This window comes from Bos javanicus, chromosome 8 (genome assembly GCF_032452875.1).
Source record: "Bos javanicus breed banteng chromosome 8, ARS-OSU_banteng_1.0, whole genome shotgun sequence".
NCBI lineage: Eukaryota > Metazoa > Chordata > Mammalia > Artiodactyla > Bovidae > Bos > Bos javanicus.
The window spans coordinates 61624631-61646101 of NC_083875.1; the positions used below are offsets into that span (position 1 = coordinate 61624631).

Here is a 21471-nt window from a genome sequence, read left to right on the forward strand (position 1 = left end):
AATAACTGAAACAAAAGGTGGGCTCGAAATCCCCTGTTGGAGAGAGCTAAGGACATTCCCCCTGAGGCCATCCTGAGTGACACTCTGTGAGAGGCAGACCGGGGTGGCAGGTAAGGCTACTCTGGAGCCAGCTACCCAGGGGCCAGTCCCAGTAGTGCCTCTGGTGAGCTGTGTGACCGTGGGTAAGTTCCTGAATCTCTCTGAAATTGTATAAAATGGGGGTGATAACAGTTTCACCTGGTACAGTGGCAGTGAGTATCAAACGCATCAATAGTTTAAAATACAAATGGCAGGGACTTCCCTGGTGTTCCAGTGGTTAAGACTCTACTTCAAACGCAGGGGGCGGAGGTTCAGTTCCTGGTGGGGGGACTAAGATCCCACATGCCACGTGGCCAAAAAAGTAAATAAATAAAAGGAATGTATATGGCAAACCCTAAATAAGAACTAGCCATTAGAGTTACAGTTCCCATGTGAGGCTGTGATCTATATATACCTGGGGCATATGCTCAGGTAAGGCAGGCAGAACAAGGGCCCTAAACACCAGCATGGAGAGCTGTGCATATTTGTACGTGTGCGCACACACACCTGTGTGTTTAAATCACAGGAGAGCTCCCTCCCCATTTTGAATGGTTGTCATGAAGTCCTTTCTATGGAACCAGGCAGCACCTGAGGATCGAGGCATTGGAGTCAGGCAGGGGTAAAAGGAAGACGTCTGGTGTGCAGGGCTCTGGGTTCTCCCCAACAGCCTGCAACCCCTGACCAGATGGGCTCCAGGCTTCTATGACATGCAGAGTCCCTATTCGATACATATTTGTTACCAAGAACCAGCCCTGTGCTGGGCACTAGGGCCACAATGGTGACCACTACAGACACTATTCCTGTCCCCACAGGGCTCACAGTCTCACAGGGAAGACAGATGAGTGACAAATGTGGTATTTTTGTCAACAGGCAGGTTCTGTGTGCTGCAGATGGGGCCAGGGGAGCTGACAGTTAGGAGTAAGCCCCGGGGAAGCCTTCACTTTTAGGAAGTGACATGAGCTGGATCCTGAAGTTGTGGGCCCTCAGCTGGGTAAATGGTAGGGTGGGGGAGGGGGCAGTTTCCAGGTGGTGGGAACAGCATTGTCACAAAAGGTGTCCTTTACTGAGCACGTATTATGCATACAGGTCCTCCCAGGCACCTGGCGTGCATTAGCTCATTCAGTCCACATAACCACCCAATCATGGCACAATGGGTGCCCTTGTTTTTCAAAGAGGGAAACTGAAGTTCAAGAACCTGCCCAAAGTCACACAAGTAGATGCTGGTGGAGTCAGCACCAGGACCCTGGTTGCCTGGCTCTACCACCCATGCATGTGACCCTTAGGCTGCAAGCAGGAAAGAACAGGTGGTATTCAAAGGATGGAAAGAGGTTTGGTATGACTGGGGTGAGCAGGAAAAAAGGAGGGTGGAGAGGAACAGGGCTCATGAGATGGGCGTGGATCTGACCACAGAAGGTCTAGCAGCCTTGTTAAGAAATTTGGATGATTTCTGAGAACAGTGGGCAGATTTGAAGAATGAAAACTCTTCAGGCGAGTCACTGATCAGAACTATATTTCAGAAGTGCCCCTGGGGCTGCTATTCAGGAGGTGGGTTGTTTGGAGAAGTCAGTGACATTGGAGGTGGGGACCCGCTAGGAGGCTACAGCAATAATCCAAAGGAAAGGAGATGGTGCTTTGACCAAGACAGTGGCAGTGAGAACTGAGAGAAATCAGCAGTTTCATGAGATAGTTAGGCCAGAGATGCAGTGACATTGAGAAAACACCTACTGTAAGGACTGGTTTGTGGTCACAGGCAGAGGTGCAAACTTTCTGAGTAGTGAGGATGGAGGCCTGCTTCTGGCTAACTTAAGTTGCCAAGAAAAATAATAAATAGCAACCCCTCCCTCTCCTACAGCACCAAAAAAATGTCAAAGCATTTTCCAATTGGCTAATGGGCTGTGAGGCAGATGTTACTATTATCCCCACAGACAGGAGGTGAGCTGCCCAAGATCACACAGCCAATGGAGAACTATCCTGAATGCAACTCCAGCTCCAATGCTTTCTCTGGCATACCACCGAATGTTAGAGCCCAAAAGATCCCTCAGCTCATCTGTCCAAATCTCATTTTAACACAAGGAAAATAAGACTAGAGAGAAGTGACTTGCCCAAGGTCACACAACCAGCAAGTAAAAGCTTAGAACCGAGGACTGGACTCCCCAAAAAGGTTTGCATCAAGACATCTCCACCATGGAGGTGAGGAAGGACAAGATTGACCCCCAACAGCAATGTCCCAGCCTCCCCCTTCCCTGATTAAATGCTGGCAGATAAGTGAAACTCAGACAAATGGTCCACATGCCTAGGCACTGCTGCCCTCCACCGAATTACAAGCATACCAAGCTCACAAATGGTCAGTACACACTGCCCTGTCACCCCTCTTGTCCCTAACCCTAGACAGCAACTAAGCTGTCTTGGGTCGATGGTGCCACCTGGTGGCTGGCACTGGGAAGTGTCTGACCCCCTTGTTGCTTTTCATCTTGCTCTTTTCTAGTCTCTGAAGGAGCTGTGCCTTTCTGTTTCCTCTCACAGATCAGCTCATCTCACTACAAGCATATCTCTTCTGGCATTTTTCAATTCTTCCTGACTTTGGGAAATTCTCTTTTTCTCCCTCACGTCCATTTTAGTCCATTAGCCCAAGGAAGGCGTAATACAAATGATAAACTTGTGCCAATGAAAATTGGAAATTTCAAAGTGAAATTACACACACACACACCACTGGCATTCTGCAGAAACTCAGAAGCCCCAGTGGAATGAAAAAAAAGTCTCCCTTTTTTTCAATTGTCTTTCATACTTGCTTTTCCTCAAAGGCTAGGAGACAAGATAAATACCAAATTTATTTCTTTATTTCATGTTATTTTGTTTCATTCCTAATCAACATTATTTGCTGTGGTTTTTCCCACCAAAACTATGTCTAGGGTCTGCCCTGAATGGGGTACAGAGCTCAGCTGGGATGGGGAGATGCGGTTAGCTCCCCAAATATCCACTTCCCGGGCCCTTGGAGAGCACTAGGTAGCTGCTGTTGGCCCTGAAGGAAGCCTGATGGACAGAGATTAGACCTCAAACCCTATAGATAATCCGCTGGAAGTGAAAGCCTCCACAGCTGTGCCTTTCTGTGGAAGTTCAAGGTTGGGAGAGGACCCAGATGCCCTGCACATCCCCATCTGCTAGAGGACGATTTCCAAAGCCCAGCAAATCTTGTCACTCCATTCCCCCAGCTCAGAGGCTGCCACCATGGTTCCCACTGCATTCAGGAAAAAAGAACAGGAGAAACTGATGGCACCTTTCTTTTAATAAAAATCACTTAACTGTCCTCCCTCTCTGTACAAATGATAAATAAGCTCAGAGTCTGCAGCAGCCTGAAGCAGAGATTCTCAAAGTCTAGGCCAGGGACACTTTCAGTGATCCCCAAGACCCTTTCAAAGGGTTTGTGAGTTCAAAGCTATTTCTATAAAAATACAAAGTTGTTATCGACCTTCTTCACTCTGATACTTTTCCAGAGGCTCTAAGATGTGTGATACCACAACAGATTGGATACAGAAGCAGCTATGAGAATCCAGCTGTCCTCTATTAAGACAGATACTAAAGAGATTTGCAAAAATCATAAAGCAGTGTCGTTTTAAATGTTTTGGTTTGGGAAATATAATTCTTTCTTATTTCAAACAACATGTTTTTATGTTACTTGTTTATTACTGCCATTTTTAATGAATTAATAAATATTTTAAAACTTTGTCCATTTTAATTAAGCCACATAAATTCAAAAGCTCTTTGGGGTCCTTGAACGTCTTTAAGAGTTGAAAGAGGTTCCAAGACTGAAAGTTTGAGAACCACTTGTCTGAAATAAGGCCAAGAGGACTCGAGATGGGACCAGAAGCTCAGAATCTTGGTACCGAAGAGAACCTTGATCCCATGTTTTAGATGAGGAAACTGAGGCCCAAAGAGAGACAAGGATTTCCCCAAAGTCACCAGCAAGTTAGCCACAGAATGAGGACTGGAACGCAGAGCCCCAGGCTCCCTCCTCCAGGGTCCCTCCCCTGTCTCATGAGCCTCTGGTAGTTGGAGCTCTTTGAAATCCGGAACTGCAGATTGTGCGGCCAAGGATTAACCATATTCCAAAGGCAGAGAGCACGAACCATAGATCCTCTGCTTCGTAGGGGACCAGGGCATGTGGGGTGCGGAAGAAAGCCAAACTCACACCACCCTGGACTCCAGACGGCCCCAGCAGGGAGCCTGCCCGCCATGAATGAGACCATCTCCTCTACTGTCCCCTCAACTGCTGACCCACACATCTCCTTCTGGTTGACCCCAGAGCTGACTCACACTGTGCCCCCCTGCCCTTTACATCCCCCAGGGCTCCCTGGGACACCAGTGCACAGCCCCGTGGGAAAAGCTGGTGGGGGGAGGGGGAGCTTGGGTAAAGCAGGTGTGCAAACAGGGTTGGGGGAGGGTGTTCAGTGGTGTCGGCTCTCACGAGGGCTCTCACTCACTGAATCAAAGTGAAACTCGGGGATCCAGGGGCCAGGAGGAACTGAAACCTGACCCCTACACCCAAGGGACAGACCCCACGCACCAGGGAAAGGCCCAAGGAGCCCCTCTAATTGACCACCTGGCCTCAAATCCCCTGCTTTACCAAGGAAACTTCAGACACTTGTCCGCCTGGGGCTCAGCTGAGGTGCCAATGACTGCAAGGCCGCAAGGACAGGAAAGTGGCCAGCCAGGCTGGGAGATGGGTCCTTAGCATCACTGCCACTAAGCACCTCCCTGTGCCTGGACTACCCTACCTGGCAGATGTGGGCTGATGACCCCAATCTCACTGTTCTGAGCTGCCAAGGGGGTGGAACTTCTTGGCCCTGCCCTACTGCCTCTCCTACCTCACCCACCTCTGGCCTGAGAGGTGGCCAGTTTCCTGACCACATGCACACGCGCATACACACACATGCACAGCCCCACCCAGCTTCGTCAGTGCCCTGCCTCCCGCAGACTTTAGCCGCCATAGGCTGGACTCAACCAGACTTGTTCTGCAGAATCCAAAATAGGACTCCAGAAGCTCAAAGGCATTCAGGTAGAGAAAAATAGAGCACAAATATCATGAGCAAGGTGAATAGGGAGCAGTCTGAGGACCCCAGGCCCAGGAGCCCCTGACCATTGCTGCCGTGTGGAAAAGCCTGCCCAGTGTTGCCAGACCTGATTTTTTTTTTTCCCAAGAAAAGCCAGACACCCTATGGGAAATATCCTTGTTTTTAAATGTCAGTAACTAATTCAAAATCATTTTAAATACAGGACAAGCCAAGTAAAGCATAACTAGCAGGCTGGCAGTTGTGTTCAAAGTGATGCTCTCTGAGCAAACATGTTGGTCCAGGCCCCTGCCCAGACAAAAAGAGCACTCGGGGAAGGGCCCCCTGCATGGCCAGCTTGAGGGTACATGAGGGGGATACCTTGTGAAGGGCAAGGAGGGAACCTGCCCTGCTGAAGCCCCAGGAGAGGCCAAGACAAAGGGGTGGTCATTTCCTTCTCTTTCTGCAGTCTGTCTGGTCTCCAAAGTGGCATGCTGGTCTGGATGAATCCAAGGGCCTCAGCCAGTGGTGAAGCACCAGTGACCCATTGAAAAATCCCCCAGGGACTGGATTGACTCTGGAAACCAGGCCAGGTCAACAGGACAGCCTTAAGGACAGCATATCAGGTGGAGGGCCTTGCCTGGATAATGGCCCAGAGACAGAAGAGCTCAGAGAAGCACCAGAGGGATGAGGAGGAGGAACGGGAGACCAGGGAGGGAAGGTCAGAGCTCGTTGTCAAGAGTTGAGGCCCAGGAGTGATAGGCTAATGGGGTCAGGTCAGGGCTGCTGATGGCTTTCAACGGTGGGGGCAGCTAATGGGCTGAGCTTTCCTCCAACTAATGGAGGAAAGGGGAGATAAACTAAGATTTGGCCCATCAAACAGCAGTAGGGTACCAAGGATGTTCTCAGGAGTCCATTCTGTCCCTCTAGGTTTCCTGAGTTTTTACTGTGTGACCTGGTCAGACCCCTTCTCCTCTTCAAGCCTGTTTTCCCATCTGAATGATGACTAGGGTGACATGTCCCAGGTGCTCTCCAAGGGCCTTCCAGCTCTGACAAGGGCTGGTGACCCCAAACCCATGGAAGCCCAGCCATCCCAGGCCCAGTTGTTCTGCCTTCTTCCCTCCATCCTGGAGGTCTCCACTGTCTTGTATATCCAAGGCCTCACTTCATGGAAGACTGAGGCTTAACCCTTTTATTCTTCCATCAAGGGGGCTAAAGGTCTGGAAAGAAAAGGAAGCAAAGGAAAATGCGTGGCCCTTTCCTTTGCAGCTGACACCTGGGGGCGCTGTTGTTCAGTCTTGGTGCCCAGAGGGAAAGACAGTTACAAACAGGAAGTCGGTGGGGGCAGGTCAGCCAGTTTCAGCTGCCAAATAGAACTGCGGATGGAACCTGCTTGCCCTCAGCCTGTGACCGGCCTCACACGCCCTCAAAGACCCAGTCTCCCTCAGTGGCCATTTATTGAAATCTTAACTTCCACCAGGCCCTGGAGCTATAAACCCTTTGCTGGAATGATTTCATTTTATCCTCACAATAACACACAAAACGTGTGCCCCCTCTACTTTACAGATAACAAAATGCAGGCTCAGAGAATTAAGTACTTGCCAAAGATTTCACCACAGGGAGTCCTCAAACCAGCTGGTCCCTGGCCCGTGAGCCTGGGGCCTGGCCTTAACACCTCGTCTTTTTTATTGAGGCAGGGGCGGGGCTCTCCAGAGATCACCAATCTCTGGAATGGTGGTGTCACAAGGGTGCCTACAACTCAGAAATCCCAAGGTTTTCCACACATCTCATTCCCTGCTGGGAATCTGAACAGAGTCTCTGAACCTTCTGCTCCAGCCTTCAGTCCCAAGCCCAGGAGCAACAGTGTCTGAGCGTCAGTAAAGGAGAGGAAGGCCGGGGCCTACGCTGAAGTCAGAGGGTCCCTGGGGCCCTTCGTGGTCTGTGAACTTCTGAAACCCCTTCCCTCCCCAGTATGGCTCCCACGGAGGTCTGAGCTGAGGCTGTTGGCCCTGGAGAAGGAAAGAGAAGAGCTGGTGAGAGAGCTCATAAAAGAAAAGAAGGTGAGTGAGTGTGAGGGTGAAAGAGAGAAGAGAGTGAATATGAGAAAAAGAAGAGAGTGAGAGCTGAAACGAGACAGAAGGGGACACAGAGGAAGTCCCTTAAACAGGACATAAACAGAGGCAGCGAGGCCCAAACAAAAGACACAGGGAGAGACACAAAGACAGAGATGAGTCAGAAGGGATGGACACAGTCATGACAGGAGCCTCCGCTCCCTGCTACATGCCCCTAGAACTCCCCGTGAGGGTCCTGCTAGACTTGGCATCTTTTCAAAAGGACAGGCTTCTTCCTGTGCCCTCTGTCCCCAGAAGGCAGCCCAGGGCCCAGCAACTCCACCTGCAGTGTACCCCCTACCGCCCCACAAGAAGCTTCCAGCCCCCACGTCCACACCAGTTCTGGACTGGCCAGCTTCCTGAGCTAGTGAAAGGGATTCGCACTCGGCTGACCTCGGTGTGTTCAGGGCCTTTCAAACTGGGGGGATGAGGGGAGGGGGAGGTCGAGGGGACCTGAATGGGGGCCCTGGAGACAGCGGAAGGAGGCCCCACCAGAGATCAAAGGCCCAGGAAGGAACAGAGGGTCTGGGGCTGCCCTTTCACCCATGGCCGCTATTCACAGCTCTGCCCGCTCTGCCAAGTCCAGCCCACCACCACCTCATTGGGGCCTTCCGGGAAGGGAGGCACTGCCCCGGGCTCTGTCCCCCTCACCCAGCAGGATTCCTCAGGTCCAGGCCACAGCTTTCTCCACGGACGCCCTCAGGACAGCCCAATCCAGAGATGAAGCTGCCCCTCCGCCTGGGCAGCACCCTAGCCTGACTCTCAGCCATTCACAAGCCTCCTGAGCCCTCTGTGCATGGGTCCCTGTGCCAGGAGGCCAGGCTGGGGATAGAAACAGGTGATGCGGCCCCGGCCAGTCAAGCCCACATGATGACGGACGCAGAGTCAGACAGCAGGAGGGAAAACAAGTAGGCAGAACCAATTTGGAATGCCAGGCAGTCAGAGAAGCACTTGCCACCCAGATTGTAACAGGCCTCAAAAGTCACGGAGTCCAAACCAGAATGCTTTCTTTGGCTCTTCTGCCCCAACCCTGTTCATGCCTCCAGTGATGGGGAGCTCGCTACCTATCCAAGCTGAAGCTTCTAACCTTGGCTCTTCTAACCAGACTGGCTCTTGTCTGAAAGCCATTCCTTGCACTGAGCCATGATCTGCCTCCCTGTAGCTTCCTTTAGCCAATCCCAGCTCTGCCCTCAGAGGCCCCATGGACCTTCTCTGCTGCCTCAGCCGCAGAACCATTCATCTGAGATTTGGACACAGTGGCCACGTCCCCAAGGCTGGTCTTGGAGGTAAATGCCCCAGGAAGAGTCCTAGAATTTCTAGGCTAAAAGGGCCCTTGGCAATCCCCTGGTCTAATAGTATTCTAACTTATTTGTTTTTGCTAAAGAATTTTTTGCTCAAATTGAGCTTTCCATGGAAGACAAAAATAACCAACAGAAACATTCCTGGTTGAGGAGACTAGAGACTCCCCCCCCAACCACAACCATCTTCACTAACTGTGAACCCTCTACAGGCACATGACCAATCCATTCTACCAAGGACTGTTTACTGAGCACCTACTATGTGCCAAGCAGGGTGTCCGTGGTGGCTCAGTGGTAAAGAATCTGCCTGCCAATGCAGGAGACATGGGTTCAGTCCCTGGGTCGGGAAGATCCCCTGGAGAAGGAAATGGCAACCCACTCCAGTACTCTTGCCTGGGAAATCCCATGGACAGAGGAGCCTGGCAGGCCACAGTCTGTGGGATCGCAGAGTTGGACATGACTTTGCAACTAAACAACGACAATGTGCCAAGCACTTGTATTCAAGCCATGTCATTCAGTACAGAAGCCACTGGGGACATGTGGCTATTGAGCCACTGAAATGTGGCTAAGTGCAACTGAGGAAATACATTTTCATTTTATTTGATTTTAATTCATTTAAGTTTGAAAACAGCCATGCAAAATATTTTTCCCTTCATAAAGTACCACTTCTATGAGAACCCTTCCCAGATCCTTTGGGTCAATGTCAGCCCTCCCCTGCCCTGCCATTCTGCTCTGGTGGCATCCTCCCATCACAGCATCACCCCACACACTGCCTGTCACAGGGACTTTAGGTTACCACTATTGCCCACCAGCCTGCCAGGTCTAGAGGCCAGGTCCTCTGTAATGGAACTCTCCCATCACCCACCCCTGCCTTGAACCCTGGGCAGGAGCGCAGAGCCAGGAAATGCCCACAGGGTAAAATCCAAGTCCAAGTGGGAGGACACTGTGAACCAGAGTTGAGCAAGCCACTCCTCTGTGTACAGCCTCAGTCACCCATCTGAAAAATGGGATGAGGACCCTCAGCTGTCTTCCTTTGGCCCTTTATTGCCTGTCTCGCCCCATGGTCCTTCACTCAGTCTGCTGAGTGCTCCTGAGGAAAATGGTGTTACGACCCACAGCCTCAATGGGCCAGAACCCAGTTCACTAGCATTTCCCCTGTGTTTCCCCAGTGACTGATTGTTACTTTCTCACCACACTCTTGGCAGCATCCAACCTGCTGACCATGCCCTTTTGCTTGAAACCCTCCTCATACCATCCCCAGGCTTGGTCCAGCCCAGGAAGCTGAAGCCTCAGGGGCTCTCTCCACTCCTCAGCCCACCCAACCCCCTGGCCATACCAGCTCTGTGGCTTTGCCAACATCATGGAACTCCATGGGGCCTTGGTTTCCTCCCCTATAAAAAAGGGGTGGCAATCTCCACCTCTCAATTCCTCCTAAATCCAATGCAAGGATTCAGAGAGCTATAGGGGTAGGATGGAAAGGACAGTGGGGAGCACCTCACTATACTCCTCCCAGGCAGTTTGCTGATATAAGCAAGGGCACTTCCAGCCACCTCTCTGCCCAACCACAACCACCCTCAGTGATGCAGGGCAGGGAGTGGGTGGGGGCTCTACTTGTTGTTTGGTCTCTCAATCTTTATAATCCTGTAAGCTTTCAGGACCATCAACTCATTCTCCCTTAGCCCCAGACCACAGACGGGATCACCTCCCAAGTTTTTCTGGGGATCAGGGCTCAATCATAAATTCCAAAACTGAGGATCTGAAAGATCATCAAACCCTGCATCTGTTCTTGATACTCTTACACAGCAGCCCAGCAAACGGCCACCGAGGCTCTACTAACATACTTCTGGTAATGGGGCACTCACTACTTCCTGAGGCAGCCCCTTTTTGCCTTAGACCACTCTCATATTTGCAGACTTGTACTCTGAGCTGAAATCTCTTCTGCATCTGCCTCACACTGGCCTTTGAGGCTAAACAGCAGAGTCTCATTCCTTTTGCCTTCCATGTCAGCCCTCCAAATATTTGAAAGCAACAATCCAGCCCTGCTCATTCTCCTCTTCTTGGTACCAACACATCCTTAGAGCCCTAAGGTATTCCTCCAAATACTTCTTCATGAGGTTATCCCCATCTGGACACATCACAACTTGTCACTGTCCCTCTTCAAGGTCAATACTTTGGGTCACAGCCTTCAGGAAGGATCTGCCCAGCACAGGGCAGTGTAGACAAACAGTATCCACATCTTGACCATTCTATACTTTCTCAAGCAGCTTGGGAGGCTAGAGCAACCACTCCCCAGAGACCGAAAGCCATTAGCGCACTCAGCAAACACAGTGACACAATCTCCCCAATTCAGGACCTGTGTGTTTGATGGTAACATCAAACTCAATTTTTCTTTTTTCCTCTTCAAAACTCTGCCTCTATCCCTCGGCCTCTGAGGGAGCCTCAAATACCCGCCCCTTCACATGATCAAACACAGCAGGCTCCAGCTTCGGCACAACTGCAGTGAGTCCAGGTGACAATGAAAAGATGACACCATCAGCCCCATAAACCAACAGAGATGGTAGGCCCACTGTCCCCTGCAGGAACATGGCACAGCAAACCACCAAGTAAAAGACTTCTGACATCTGTTGACATCAGGAGCAGGGAGAAAGAGATGAAGCAGTTTCCAAAAGCCATGGATCATCTTCCATAGCTCGACACAGAGGCCGTGGGCCCAGCTCCTGCATGGCCTGGAACACACGGACCACGCGCTGATCCACCACTGGGCCGACTCAGTTTTCTAGTTACGAGTCTTAAGTACTTAGGCACGTGCTCACACAGAACATACACCCCTTACAGGGAGTTGAGAAGGGGAATTGTGTCAAAGAACTGAGTAATTGAATCAAGATTTCTGTCACGCTGCTCTCAGGCCCTAGACCCTGGCCTTTTTTTTTTCTTTCCTTTCCTGATGGAGGTTTTACAGACTCTCAGGGGATCATTCCTCCTCTCAGACCCAGTAATGTCAGCCCAAACTGGCAGCCCATCCAGGGAAAGGAGATCAGGGTTAAGGTGGGCAGGTGTTTGGGACAGAGGCAGCCAGTTCTGGAGGCCTGGGCAGCATACTGAAGGTTGAGAAAAACCAACACAGAAGATGGACATCTATTTAATCCCTGGGAGGCCCCTGCACTCCTTCCTTCCAGGCCCTAAGGGCAGAGATGAGATTATTCACTTCCTCAACCACCCCTCTCCCAGCACCACGCTGAAGGCCTGGGAGAGACCCCACTCGATAAGCCTACTACAGGAGGTGTGCCCCTCTCACTATGCCCAGATCCTTCCTCTCCTGAGGGGTCCCCCCAAAAGGGGCCATTGCTGCTGTGCTCATACCCCCACACCCTGCCTTTGGGCATCACATCTGCCAAGGGACCGGCTTCTTAGAGGTGGCAAAGCACAGGCCATGGAGTTAGGCCAGGACTGCCTTTCCCTCCAAAGGGTGAAGATGGGAGGAGGCCAGGGAGAAGTCCAGTCCCAGCCGGGCCCCTCGTCCTCTCACAGAAGGCTTAGCCCCTTCCCCCAGGGTCAGGTTGGGGCTGGGCCCGGCGCCTCCAGAGCTCTGCAGATAAGGGGAGCGCATAGCAGTCATCTGTGCTCCCGCCCCTGACCAAGGGCCTGGAAACAGATCCCTCAGAGCCGGTGGGTCCATCCCCGACTGTGCGCGGCGTCTCTTACCTTCGTCTCTCTTGCGCTTGTTGGTGTCGGCGCTGGGGGATGTGATGCCCAGGATGCCGCTGATGGAGTAGGAGGAGCCAGCCGAGTCCGTGCTCACCGAGGACACCTGCGTCACGGAGCCCGTGGACACTGCGCAGAGGAAGAGGACGGTCAGGGCCCCGCAGGAGGCTAGGGGGCGGCTCCCGGGAGGAGGAAGGTTGGGCCCCAACAATCCGGCAAAAACAAAGGCACTCCCCCAACACCAGCTTGGTGGACCGAGCGGAGAGGGTGGGGGCGTGCTAAGGATGCCTCCCCCAGAACAGCAGCCACACCTGGAAGATAAGAGCGCCCCACTCCCAAGAGAACTGACAGCGGTGAAAGGAACTCAAACCCAGCCTATCCAAGGATGCAGGAAGCAGGGGGATGGAGCAGAGAAACTGGGGAGCTGGAGCCCACAGCCAGCCAGTGCTAAAAAAAACAACCTACTACTTAGGCAGGCTCACTGCCTATTTACACATCCACCCATCCACGCAGACATAAATATCTGCACACTCACACACATAGCCAGCAAAGCACCTAATGAAGACTGTTTCTTTTTTTAATAGTTCCTCACTGTCTTATTCTCCTTCCAGTTTACCTGGATTTTAATATTAGTTATATAATATTAAAAGTGAAAGTGAAATTGTTCAGTTGTGTCCAACTCTTTAAGACCCCATGGACTGTAGCCTACCAGTCTGTCCTCTGTCCTCTGTCCATGGGATTTTCCAGGCAAGAGTACTGGAGTGGGTTGCCATTTCCTTCTCCAGGGGATCTTCCCGTCCCAGGGATCAAACCTGGGTCTCCTGCATTGTAGACAGACGCTTTACCCTCTGAGCTACCAAGGAAGTCTATATATATATATATATATAAATATACTCTATGTTATATACATTGATGTATAATAATGTTAATCTTTTCTGAGAACTTACTCTGTCCCAGGCATTCTTGCATTATCATATTTGATTCTGAGAACAAACTTATAAGTTAGGTCACTGGAAAGGTAAAGGAACCAAGGCTCAGAGAAGGTAAGTGACTTGCCCAAGGTCACACAGCTAATGAGACAGTGCAGTGACTGGAACCCAAGAACTAAAGTCTTAAGCCCTGTAGTAATCTGCTCCTCACTAATGAATAATGAAAAAACAATAATATGCTTCACATGAATAATGTACTTTTCGTTTGATGCTTGCAATAACTGAATGCTATTATTCATTCTCATTTATCAAGTGAGGAAACTGAGCCTCCATACGGCAAAGTGATTGGCTCAAGGTCATCTCACTAATAAGCAGTAGCACCAGGGCTCAGCCTTGGGTCATCTGGTTTAAAGTCTAGATTTCTTCCGCCCCAAAACGTGGGTCGATGATTTACTGTGACTGAGGTATTAATATTTAAGTTCCTAAGAATAAGAATGGGGGAGGGGAGGTTTCAGCAAGTTTCACATTAACTCCTGGCCCCAGAATCTAAGAGGGAGACCCTTCGGTCATCAAGGGCCTCTCAAGCCGTACAGCTGAATTTCCATTTCTGGGCTGTGGGAATTCTTTCTCGGTTCATTAAAACCTGTAGACCGATCTCAGGCACATTTCCTTTGGCTGTAACTAGCTGGAGGCAGGTGGAGCTGCTTTTGACTCTAAAGCGTAAGAAAGGACTGGAGATGGAGGTGATCCGTTGAGAAGCTGTTTGTTGCTTTCCTTGGAGCACATCCAGCTTTTGCCCCTCCAGACCTAAGGGGAACAGAGCTTTCTTCTCATAGTTGAGTTTGATTTTAGATCTTCCTTAGGAGACACAGAAGTAGAAATCGTTAACTTCTCTTTTCCTTCACCAGAAGAAGCGCCTCAAAATAGATTTATGCAAATCTCACAACCTTTTTTGTGTTAAGGTGCAAAGAACAGAGGAAGAAAGAAGATCACAAGTCATTTGATACTTTAAACAACAACAACCGCTTGTAACCAAGGTTCACCATGTTGCTAACAGAGCTGATGACATTTGTTCCAATATTTTGTGATCACACTTAGCTCAAAAGACCCAGGTTCCAATTCTGGCTTCTCTACTTACTGGCCATGTGACCGAGGGCTAGTTATTTCATCTCTCTAAAGCTTCCATTTCCTCACTCTTTGATAAGTTTATAAACTATTAGGGGCGGCACACACATAAGATATGGTTTTTATACAAATTTCTGAGATTATGCATTCCACTGACTGTCAAGTGGAATTATTCCTCTAACCCAATTGAAAGAATATTATCAGTTACCCTTAGTAGTCATTGCTATAGGACCTGAAATAGTTAAAGCTGCAAATGAAATCTCAGACACAGATATTTCCCCAGAAACTTCCCTCAATCCTCTTCACTCCAGCTCAGCACAGCTGGTCCATCCCTCTCTTCTGTTCCCACAGCACCCTGTACTCTCTTTTTGAGCCTGATCTCAGTATTTGCAAACTTCTCTTTGTAATTGTTGTTGTTGTTTAGTCGCTAAGTCATGTCTGACCCTTTGTGATCCCATGGACTGTAGCCCATCAGGCTCCTCTGTCCATGGGATTTCCCAGGCAAGAATACTGGAGCCAGAAGCCTTTTCCTTTGGAGGGGGGGGGCAGCGGTGCAGAGGGAGCTCTTCTCAACTCAGGGATCAAACTCGCGTCTCCTGCATTGGCAGGCGGATTCTACCACAGAGCCACCAGGGAAGTCTGAAAACATCTGTCAAAACCTGGGCTCTTTGTGATAGTCCCCACTAGACCAAGAAGCCCTTGAGAACGGGGGATTTTGTCCTACCCCCTTTATAATGTTAGTCTCCACAACAGGTTGCATAGCAGGGACTTAGCCAATGCTTTTTGGATGGATTACTAAATGAAGAATTATTTTATGTAAAGGAGGAATTCTGTCTTACTTTGATGCAAAGAGGCAACCATAAGCAATCAGAGATCTTCACGCTTTCTCCCAGCTAACCAGAGGTGTTTCCCTTATCCCAGGTGGAGAAATAATACACCTTGAGTAGAAACACGTCACTTTCATCTCAGGAACTTTGCAGGGAAGGGAAAGCAAGGGAAACTTCTGAATTCCTGAGTAATAGGAAATATAACTCCCCTCCTTGGTCACTGTCAGACTTCACCCGTGAGTGTCAGAAACCCCAGTGGCAGCCCTTGACAGTTCATGGAGCAATGAGATCGAAGCAAAAGAGAGAGAGAAAGAAAGTTTAGGAAGTTTTGCCACATCTTCACTCAAGACTGCAAGTGCACAAAGAATTGTTGAAGGGCTGGTTGGTAGAAGAAAAAAACACATTCAAAACTACTTACTGACTAATGATGCAGAAAATGTTATGAATAAGTATCCCTTTCTTGATTTATTACTTTAATTATCTGACATTCTATAGACCCCCATTAGTGGATTTTTTTTTTTTTGGCTTAGATTTCAATTTTCTGTCTCATGGTGAAAGCTATTTATCATAATAATCAGTAAAATTCAAAACCTTTTAGCAGTATTTATAAAATTCATTTACCAGGTTCAGCCCTTGGAGAATGACAAAGAAGGCGCATTAGTACGTGTGCCGAAGTGTTTTATGCAGAATTATCTGTCCATAAGAATGATTAAAAGTTCTTTTGAGTACTTGGAGCCCATTAGATTTTTAAATTTTTTTTTTAAAAGTTCTTCTTACCTATGCTGTGACTGGAAGCTGGGACCGGCTGGTTGGGTGGCTGCTGTACTTTTGTCCGGATGATCCTGTGAACAATTGAGAAAAACAAAAAAATGCTATTTACCATCACAGTGGAGAAGAGATCTCAAGTAGCAATGCCAGAAACCCATATCAAGTTGGGTCGTGGAAGTGGGGACAGATTATAAATCCAGGTCTGGAACTGGGGGTTTGGAAAAATTATAGGTTAGTTCTAGCTCGACCCCTACCTCCCTGGGTGTCTTTGGGTAACTGGCACCCTTCTTTGGGCCTCAACTGCCTCTTCTGTAGGAAGAGATTGGTGTGTTAATATTACAAATAGTCATCCTATTCTTGGAGCAGCTTCAGCTCCATCAGGAACTCACTGAGCAAGTTAGAAAGTTTCTTCCCTTCCCTGGACCTCAACCTTCCATTTGTGGAATAAAGCCACTGAACCTGGTGACCTCCCTGTCCCCTGGCAGCTCTCACATTTTGGTTTCTCTCCCTTAGAAAGCCACAGGAAGAATAACATCCCTGCCAGGTGGCACAGTGGTTAAGAATCTGTCTGCCGATGCAGGAGACACAGGAGACGCAGGTTCAATCCCTGCGTTGGGAAGATACTCTAGAGGAGGAAATGGCAACCTGCTCCACTATTCTTGCCTGGAAAATTCCATGGACAGAGGAGGCTGGCAGGCTACAGTCCATGGGATCACAAAAGAGTCAGATATGACTGAGCTACTGAGCACACACACACACATCAGAAATTATCAAGGGGGTGAGGGGAGCAGTGTGAATGTTGCTACAAAACTGGAAAGGGTTAAAGTGCTGCCACTTTGACTCTGGCTTGGCTTGGCTAAGAGGAAGACTGAATTACACAAAACAGTGGAAAGGCTCTACAGAGCTGGAGCCAGGGTTGTCCTGCATGGTCTTCCCAGAGACCTCGCTCTAGTTCTAAGATAAACTTGATTATAATCCTGGGCAAGTCCATTCCACTGTGGGGGCCTCAATACAATGAGGGAATTGGAACAGACCACTCTTTGCTTACTTTAATCCATCCTTTTTAGAAAAAAAATCTTATCATAAAGCCCAGTGTATAAAATGATCAATAGCAGCGGCACCTTCCCTTTGCTACCGGGCAGCTCTGATGCCCTTCAGCAGAACCTTGGGCTTTTAGTAAATTTCCAGCTGGGACAACACGTGAGGCCTTCATGAGACCCCTGAACCCAATGCATTGTAAAGCAGCTGAACAAAGTGAAGTGAAAGTGAGTTAGTTGCACAGTCATGTCTGACCCTTGGCAATCCCATGGACTGTAGCCCACCAGGCTCCTCTGTTCAGTGCAGGAGACACAGGAGAAGCAGGTTCGATCCCTGGGTTGGAAAGATACCCTGGAGGAGGAAATGGCAACCTGCTCCACTATTCTTGCCTGGAAAATTTCATGGACAGAGGAAGCTGGCAGGCTACAGTCCATGGGGTTGCAAAGGAGTCAGGGATTGACTTGCCTGGGATTCTCCAGACAAGAATACTAGAGTGGGTTCTCCAGGGGATCTTCCTGAGCCAGGGATCGAACCCTCGTCTCCTGGATTGCAGGCAGATTCTTTACCAACTGAGCCACTAGGGAGCGGCTGACCAGGGCCAGGCCAGAAGTTACTTGGGGTCTGCAAGAAGATTCCTCCCCTGGCATTTAGGAGAAGGGTGGATGGTAATAAAATGTGCAGCTTCTTTAGAAAAGTTCTATCCCAGCCTCCAACTGTGACCTTTTAAAGAACATTTACTAGAGTGCTTCCTAATTATAAAAGTCCTTTGTGCTCATGGTAGACTATTTGGACAAGTATAAGGAAGACATCTAAGACCACATTTTGGTGTATTTCCTTTATGCTCGCCTTCCCATGTGCATTTGGAAATATCCATTTTTTTCTTAATTAAATCAGGATTAAACCATGTGTACAATTCTATGTCCTGCTCTGTTCACTCAGCTTCATATAAGAAACTTTTTCACATTTCAGAACATTCTTTATGGAAGTTTGTTTCAGGCTGCACTGGTCTCCAGCTTGTGCACCAGGAAAGGGAGAAGAAAAATGGCAGATGCCTCTTCTAAAATTCATCAGGCCTTGGCCCCTGCTCTCTGTGATCGCACAGCTCAACGCTGGGCATGCAAGGCACTCAGCATCCTCAGCTGACAGCCTGGAATGGATGTTTCTGTTCACACCACAGCCCAGCCACGGGATCTCTGAAGCCCAGGCCACCTGAGCTCTGCAGAGGGCCTTTTGCTGTTTTCTGTTGAGTCAGCAATGTTTTGCCTCAAATATCCTCACAGTGTTTGCTTATTTGTTTTCTCCAATATTCAAACCACTTATTTTGACTAAGCAAACAGGGAATGTGTTAACAAAGACCTAGGAGTGAGGCAGTTTTTTAGACTCTACAGGAATTAAGCTAGCACCTGACCTAATTTGGGGATGTCTGTGTATGTCACCTTCTCTGTGTATACATGTGTCTGTGTCTATATATATATCACTAGATGTGTGAATATATATGGAGATGCAAGATTTAACTATATTTATCTATATTTTGATTTATGTATATACAAACATATAGTAAAATATATTGCAACTATTTCCCATTGAAGTCCAGCATAAGGTCCTAATTTTGAAAGCATTGTTTTCCATTAAATTTGTACATAAGCAAAGAAAATTATATTTTCCTTATTTTTCTTTAAAAATAGTTATAAATTGTTGGTAAAACATAATCAGTTGTTATAAATCATTGAGCAGCAGCTGCAGTGGGGTAAGCAGGTCCCAGACCCAGACTTCTAGAGTTTGAACACCAGTTTTACAATCTGCCAGCTGCACGACCTTGGGCAAGTTTCTTAACCTCTCTACCTCAATTTTTTCATCTGCAAAAAAGAGACTAAGAATCATTCTTGCCTCATAGGGTTATTATGAGAATTAATTAAGTACTTAGACCAGTGGTTGCTGCATAGTAAATTCTCGATAAATGTTAGCTGTTGTTATTTTCATTGGTATCTTCATAAAGATTAATGACTAGCTTCAACCTTAAAAGGTTCATATTTTTCACAAATGCCTTAAAAACACATGGGATCCCCTTGGGAGCTGGGGAGGGGAGGTAGCCATCCCCACACCCTATTTTAAGGCTGTGGCAGGGCTGTCTTTTACAGGGGGACCTGAACTGTAGGGAACCCTTCAAAGGTATCTCCAGAGACAGAGATTCTGCCCATCTGCCTGCAGCAGCTGCCAGAAAGAGAACAAAGAGCATCATCTTCCACGGAGAAGAAATGGGAGTTGGAAGAACAACACTGTAATTGAATTAGAGTGATTCTTAAAAAACAAAAAATTAACATCAGGACTCATCACCATAAGAGTCACACTCTGGACTTTTCTAAACCAGAGACAATTGGGGCTAATTGACAGTCAGTACTAAGAGGTATAGCCTTTACTTTACTTTGCCTGACCTTGAATGCCATAGGATCATTCTAGATGGTCCAATGGGGGAGGAAGCTCAACAATCAAAGAATTCCTACAAATAAGGAAACTAAAGCCCAGAGTGTTCAAATGGCCTGCCCAAGGTCACATGGCAAATCAGCTCCCATGCCTGGGCACTTTTCTTTGAGCCACATTCAAAGGAGGTGGGACTTTAGCAGAGGGACTAAATACTTCCTACATAACACATAAAGCCTAGCTGGATTCAAAGTCCATCTAGAATCCAAAGATTCCAAGTCTGAGCAGCTTTAGATATTACAGACATTGGCAAGGGTCCCATTTCAACATCACCCTCACTGCTTGGAAAGGCTAAGTCTTGTCACTATCACCCCCAGCCACCACCCCGCCCCCACCACCACATACAAAATTCCACTGAAAGAAAATCGTGTTGCCTTAAAAGAAGAAATGAAGTTATAGGGCTGAAGAAATACCCATGTTTACTGCACTGATCAAACTGCCATTGGTGCATAGGTGCAGAAAGAATCTTGGGCCATCATCTATACTAAGAATGCAAAAACTAAGGGTCCAAGCTTCAAGACAGCAGCCAAGCTGCAGAGAGCCCACAGGTGACAGGCAGGCCTGCAACTGACATGGAGAAGAAAGAGGAAAGGGATGAACTTGCTGCCCAAGTTAGGCTGAAGAATAGAGTTTATAAAGGGTCATCCCCAGGCCACACCCATCGCTGGACTAGGTGCGTTTGGCCTGCAGAGTACATTTATTTTCATTTGAATTAGTTGTCAATATTGGTAAGTTGGGAGCTTTACATGAATACATGAATTTCTAGCTTCTCCTGAAAAATCAGAACACCCAGAATACTGGCCCCACATTCTCACAGGACAACCACGGCTGGAGCTAAATAGGGCTGCCCCTCTAGGCTGGGAGTGCTGCTCAGTTTAGAGCCATGGGACTGGAACAAACAAAGAAGGAAGACTCCATCCATCCCCTCATCCCCGGCATTGGGCTCAGCTCTAGGAGAGTCTCCTCCAACTGTCTCAGGTTGGGTTCCAAGCGTCCTTCCTGCAGGTTGTGAGCATCCCAGCATGTATTTGTCCTTAAGAAGTCACACAAACATGATGGTTTGTGTCCCAGGAAATCTCCCACAATCCCAGCACAACTGGTTCAGTGTTGCTTCACCCCAGTCAGTCATAGCTTCCCAGGCAGAATCCCCAGAAGGCAGCAGGAGTTCACACACTTCTGGTGGGCGGGGAGAAGGCACTGTGGCCCCCAGAATAGCTACCGATCCAGCCACCCCCTCCCTCCCTAGTTGTTTGAAGTAGTGGAGCAGTGAGAGACATTACCTCCCAGGGAAGCAGGGGCTGGGAGAGGGAGCTACGGACCTCTTACACAACATTTGCAAGACAGTTACTTAGAAGCTGCATCTGTTAGAATGCAGTGGGATCTTTATATGGAAAATAAAACTGTGTACTGGGATGGCTCAGGCTTTGTGAGGGTGTGGGTAGGGGAAAGCAGTCACACAAGACACAAGACTGCCACCCCCCTCCCCACCTGCCGCCCTTAGTTTATTTGCATTGCACGGTCTGTTGCTAAAGACACCAAAGAGCTCTCATTGAAGAATGTGGTGAGGAGCCAGAGAGTGCTCCCAGGAGGAGCCCCAGAAAGAAGCACAGGAAAAGGCTATAGATCACAGAGGAAGCCTACAGACAGGCAGCAAAGCATCCAGGCTGCAAAGCTGGGGAAGGGAGTGGGAAGGCAGTGGGGATGACTGCTTCTCCTTGTCTCTCTCCTCACAGTTCCTCAGTTCTCAGTTCTGCACTGGCAGAGTCCTACCCGGGAGTGGAGGAAAGAAACAGCCCTTTTCTTCCCATCAGGGGACCTGGGCTCCACCCCACATCGAGCTCAAAGTCATAGTTCCTGTGCACTCCTGTGCACTGTGAATAGATCCTGGGCCTTAGTTTCTATACTTGTCACAAGAGAGTTAAGCCTTGAGGTTGTCGGAGATTACAGATGTGGAAGCCCCTTAGAGGCACAGCCAGTGGGGCCACTGGGCCACCATGTGGGCTGGGACACCACGGGGAGCCCTGAGGCTAGCCATGGCCCAGCAACTAGCAGCCTGACGCCCCCCACAGCAC

The 21471-nt window shown here is 48.8% G+C and overlaps 1 protein-coding gene across 2 annotated transcripts in view; it reads right to left on the bottom strand.

Moving 5' to 3' along the window:
* The window catches only part of PAX5 (paired box 5), a 187521-nt gene that overhangs the window by 144126 nt on the left and 21924 nt on the right, over window positions 1-21471 (bottom strand). For both annotated transcript variants that reach the window (XM_061425677.1, XM_061425678.1), the window contains exons 4-5: window positions 15893-15957; window positions 12235-12363 (exon numbers count right to left, since the gene is read on the bottom strand). In XM_061425677.1, coding sequence (XP_061281661.1) covers window positions 12235-12363; window positions 15893-15957 — 194 coding nt within the window. The remainder of the gene's footprint in view (window positions 1-12234; window positions 12364-15892; window positions 15958-21471) is intronic.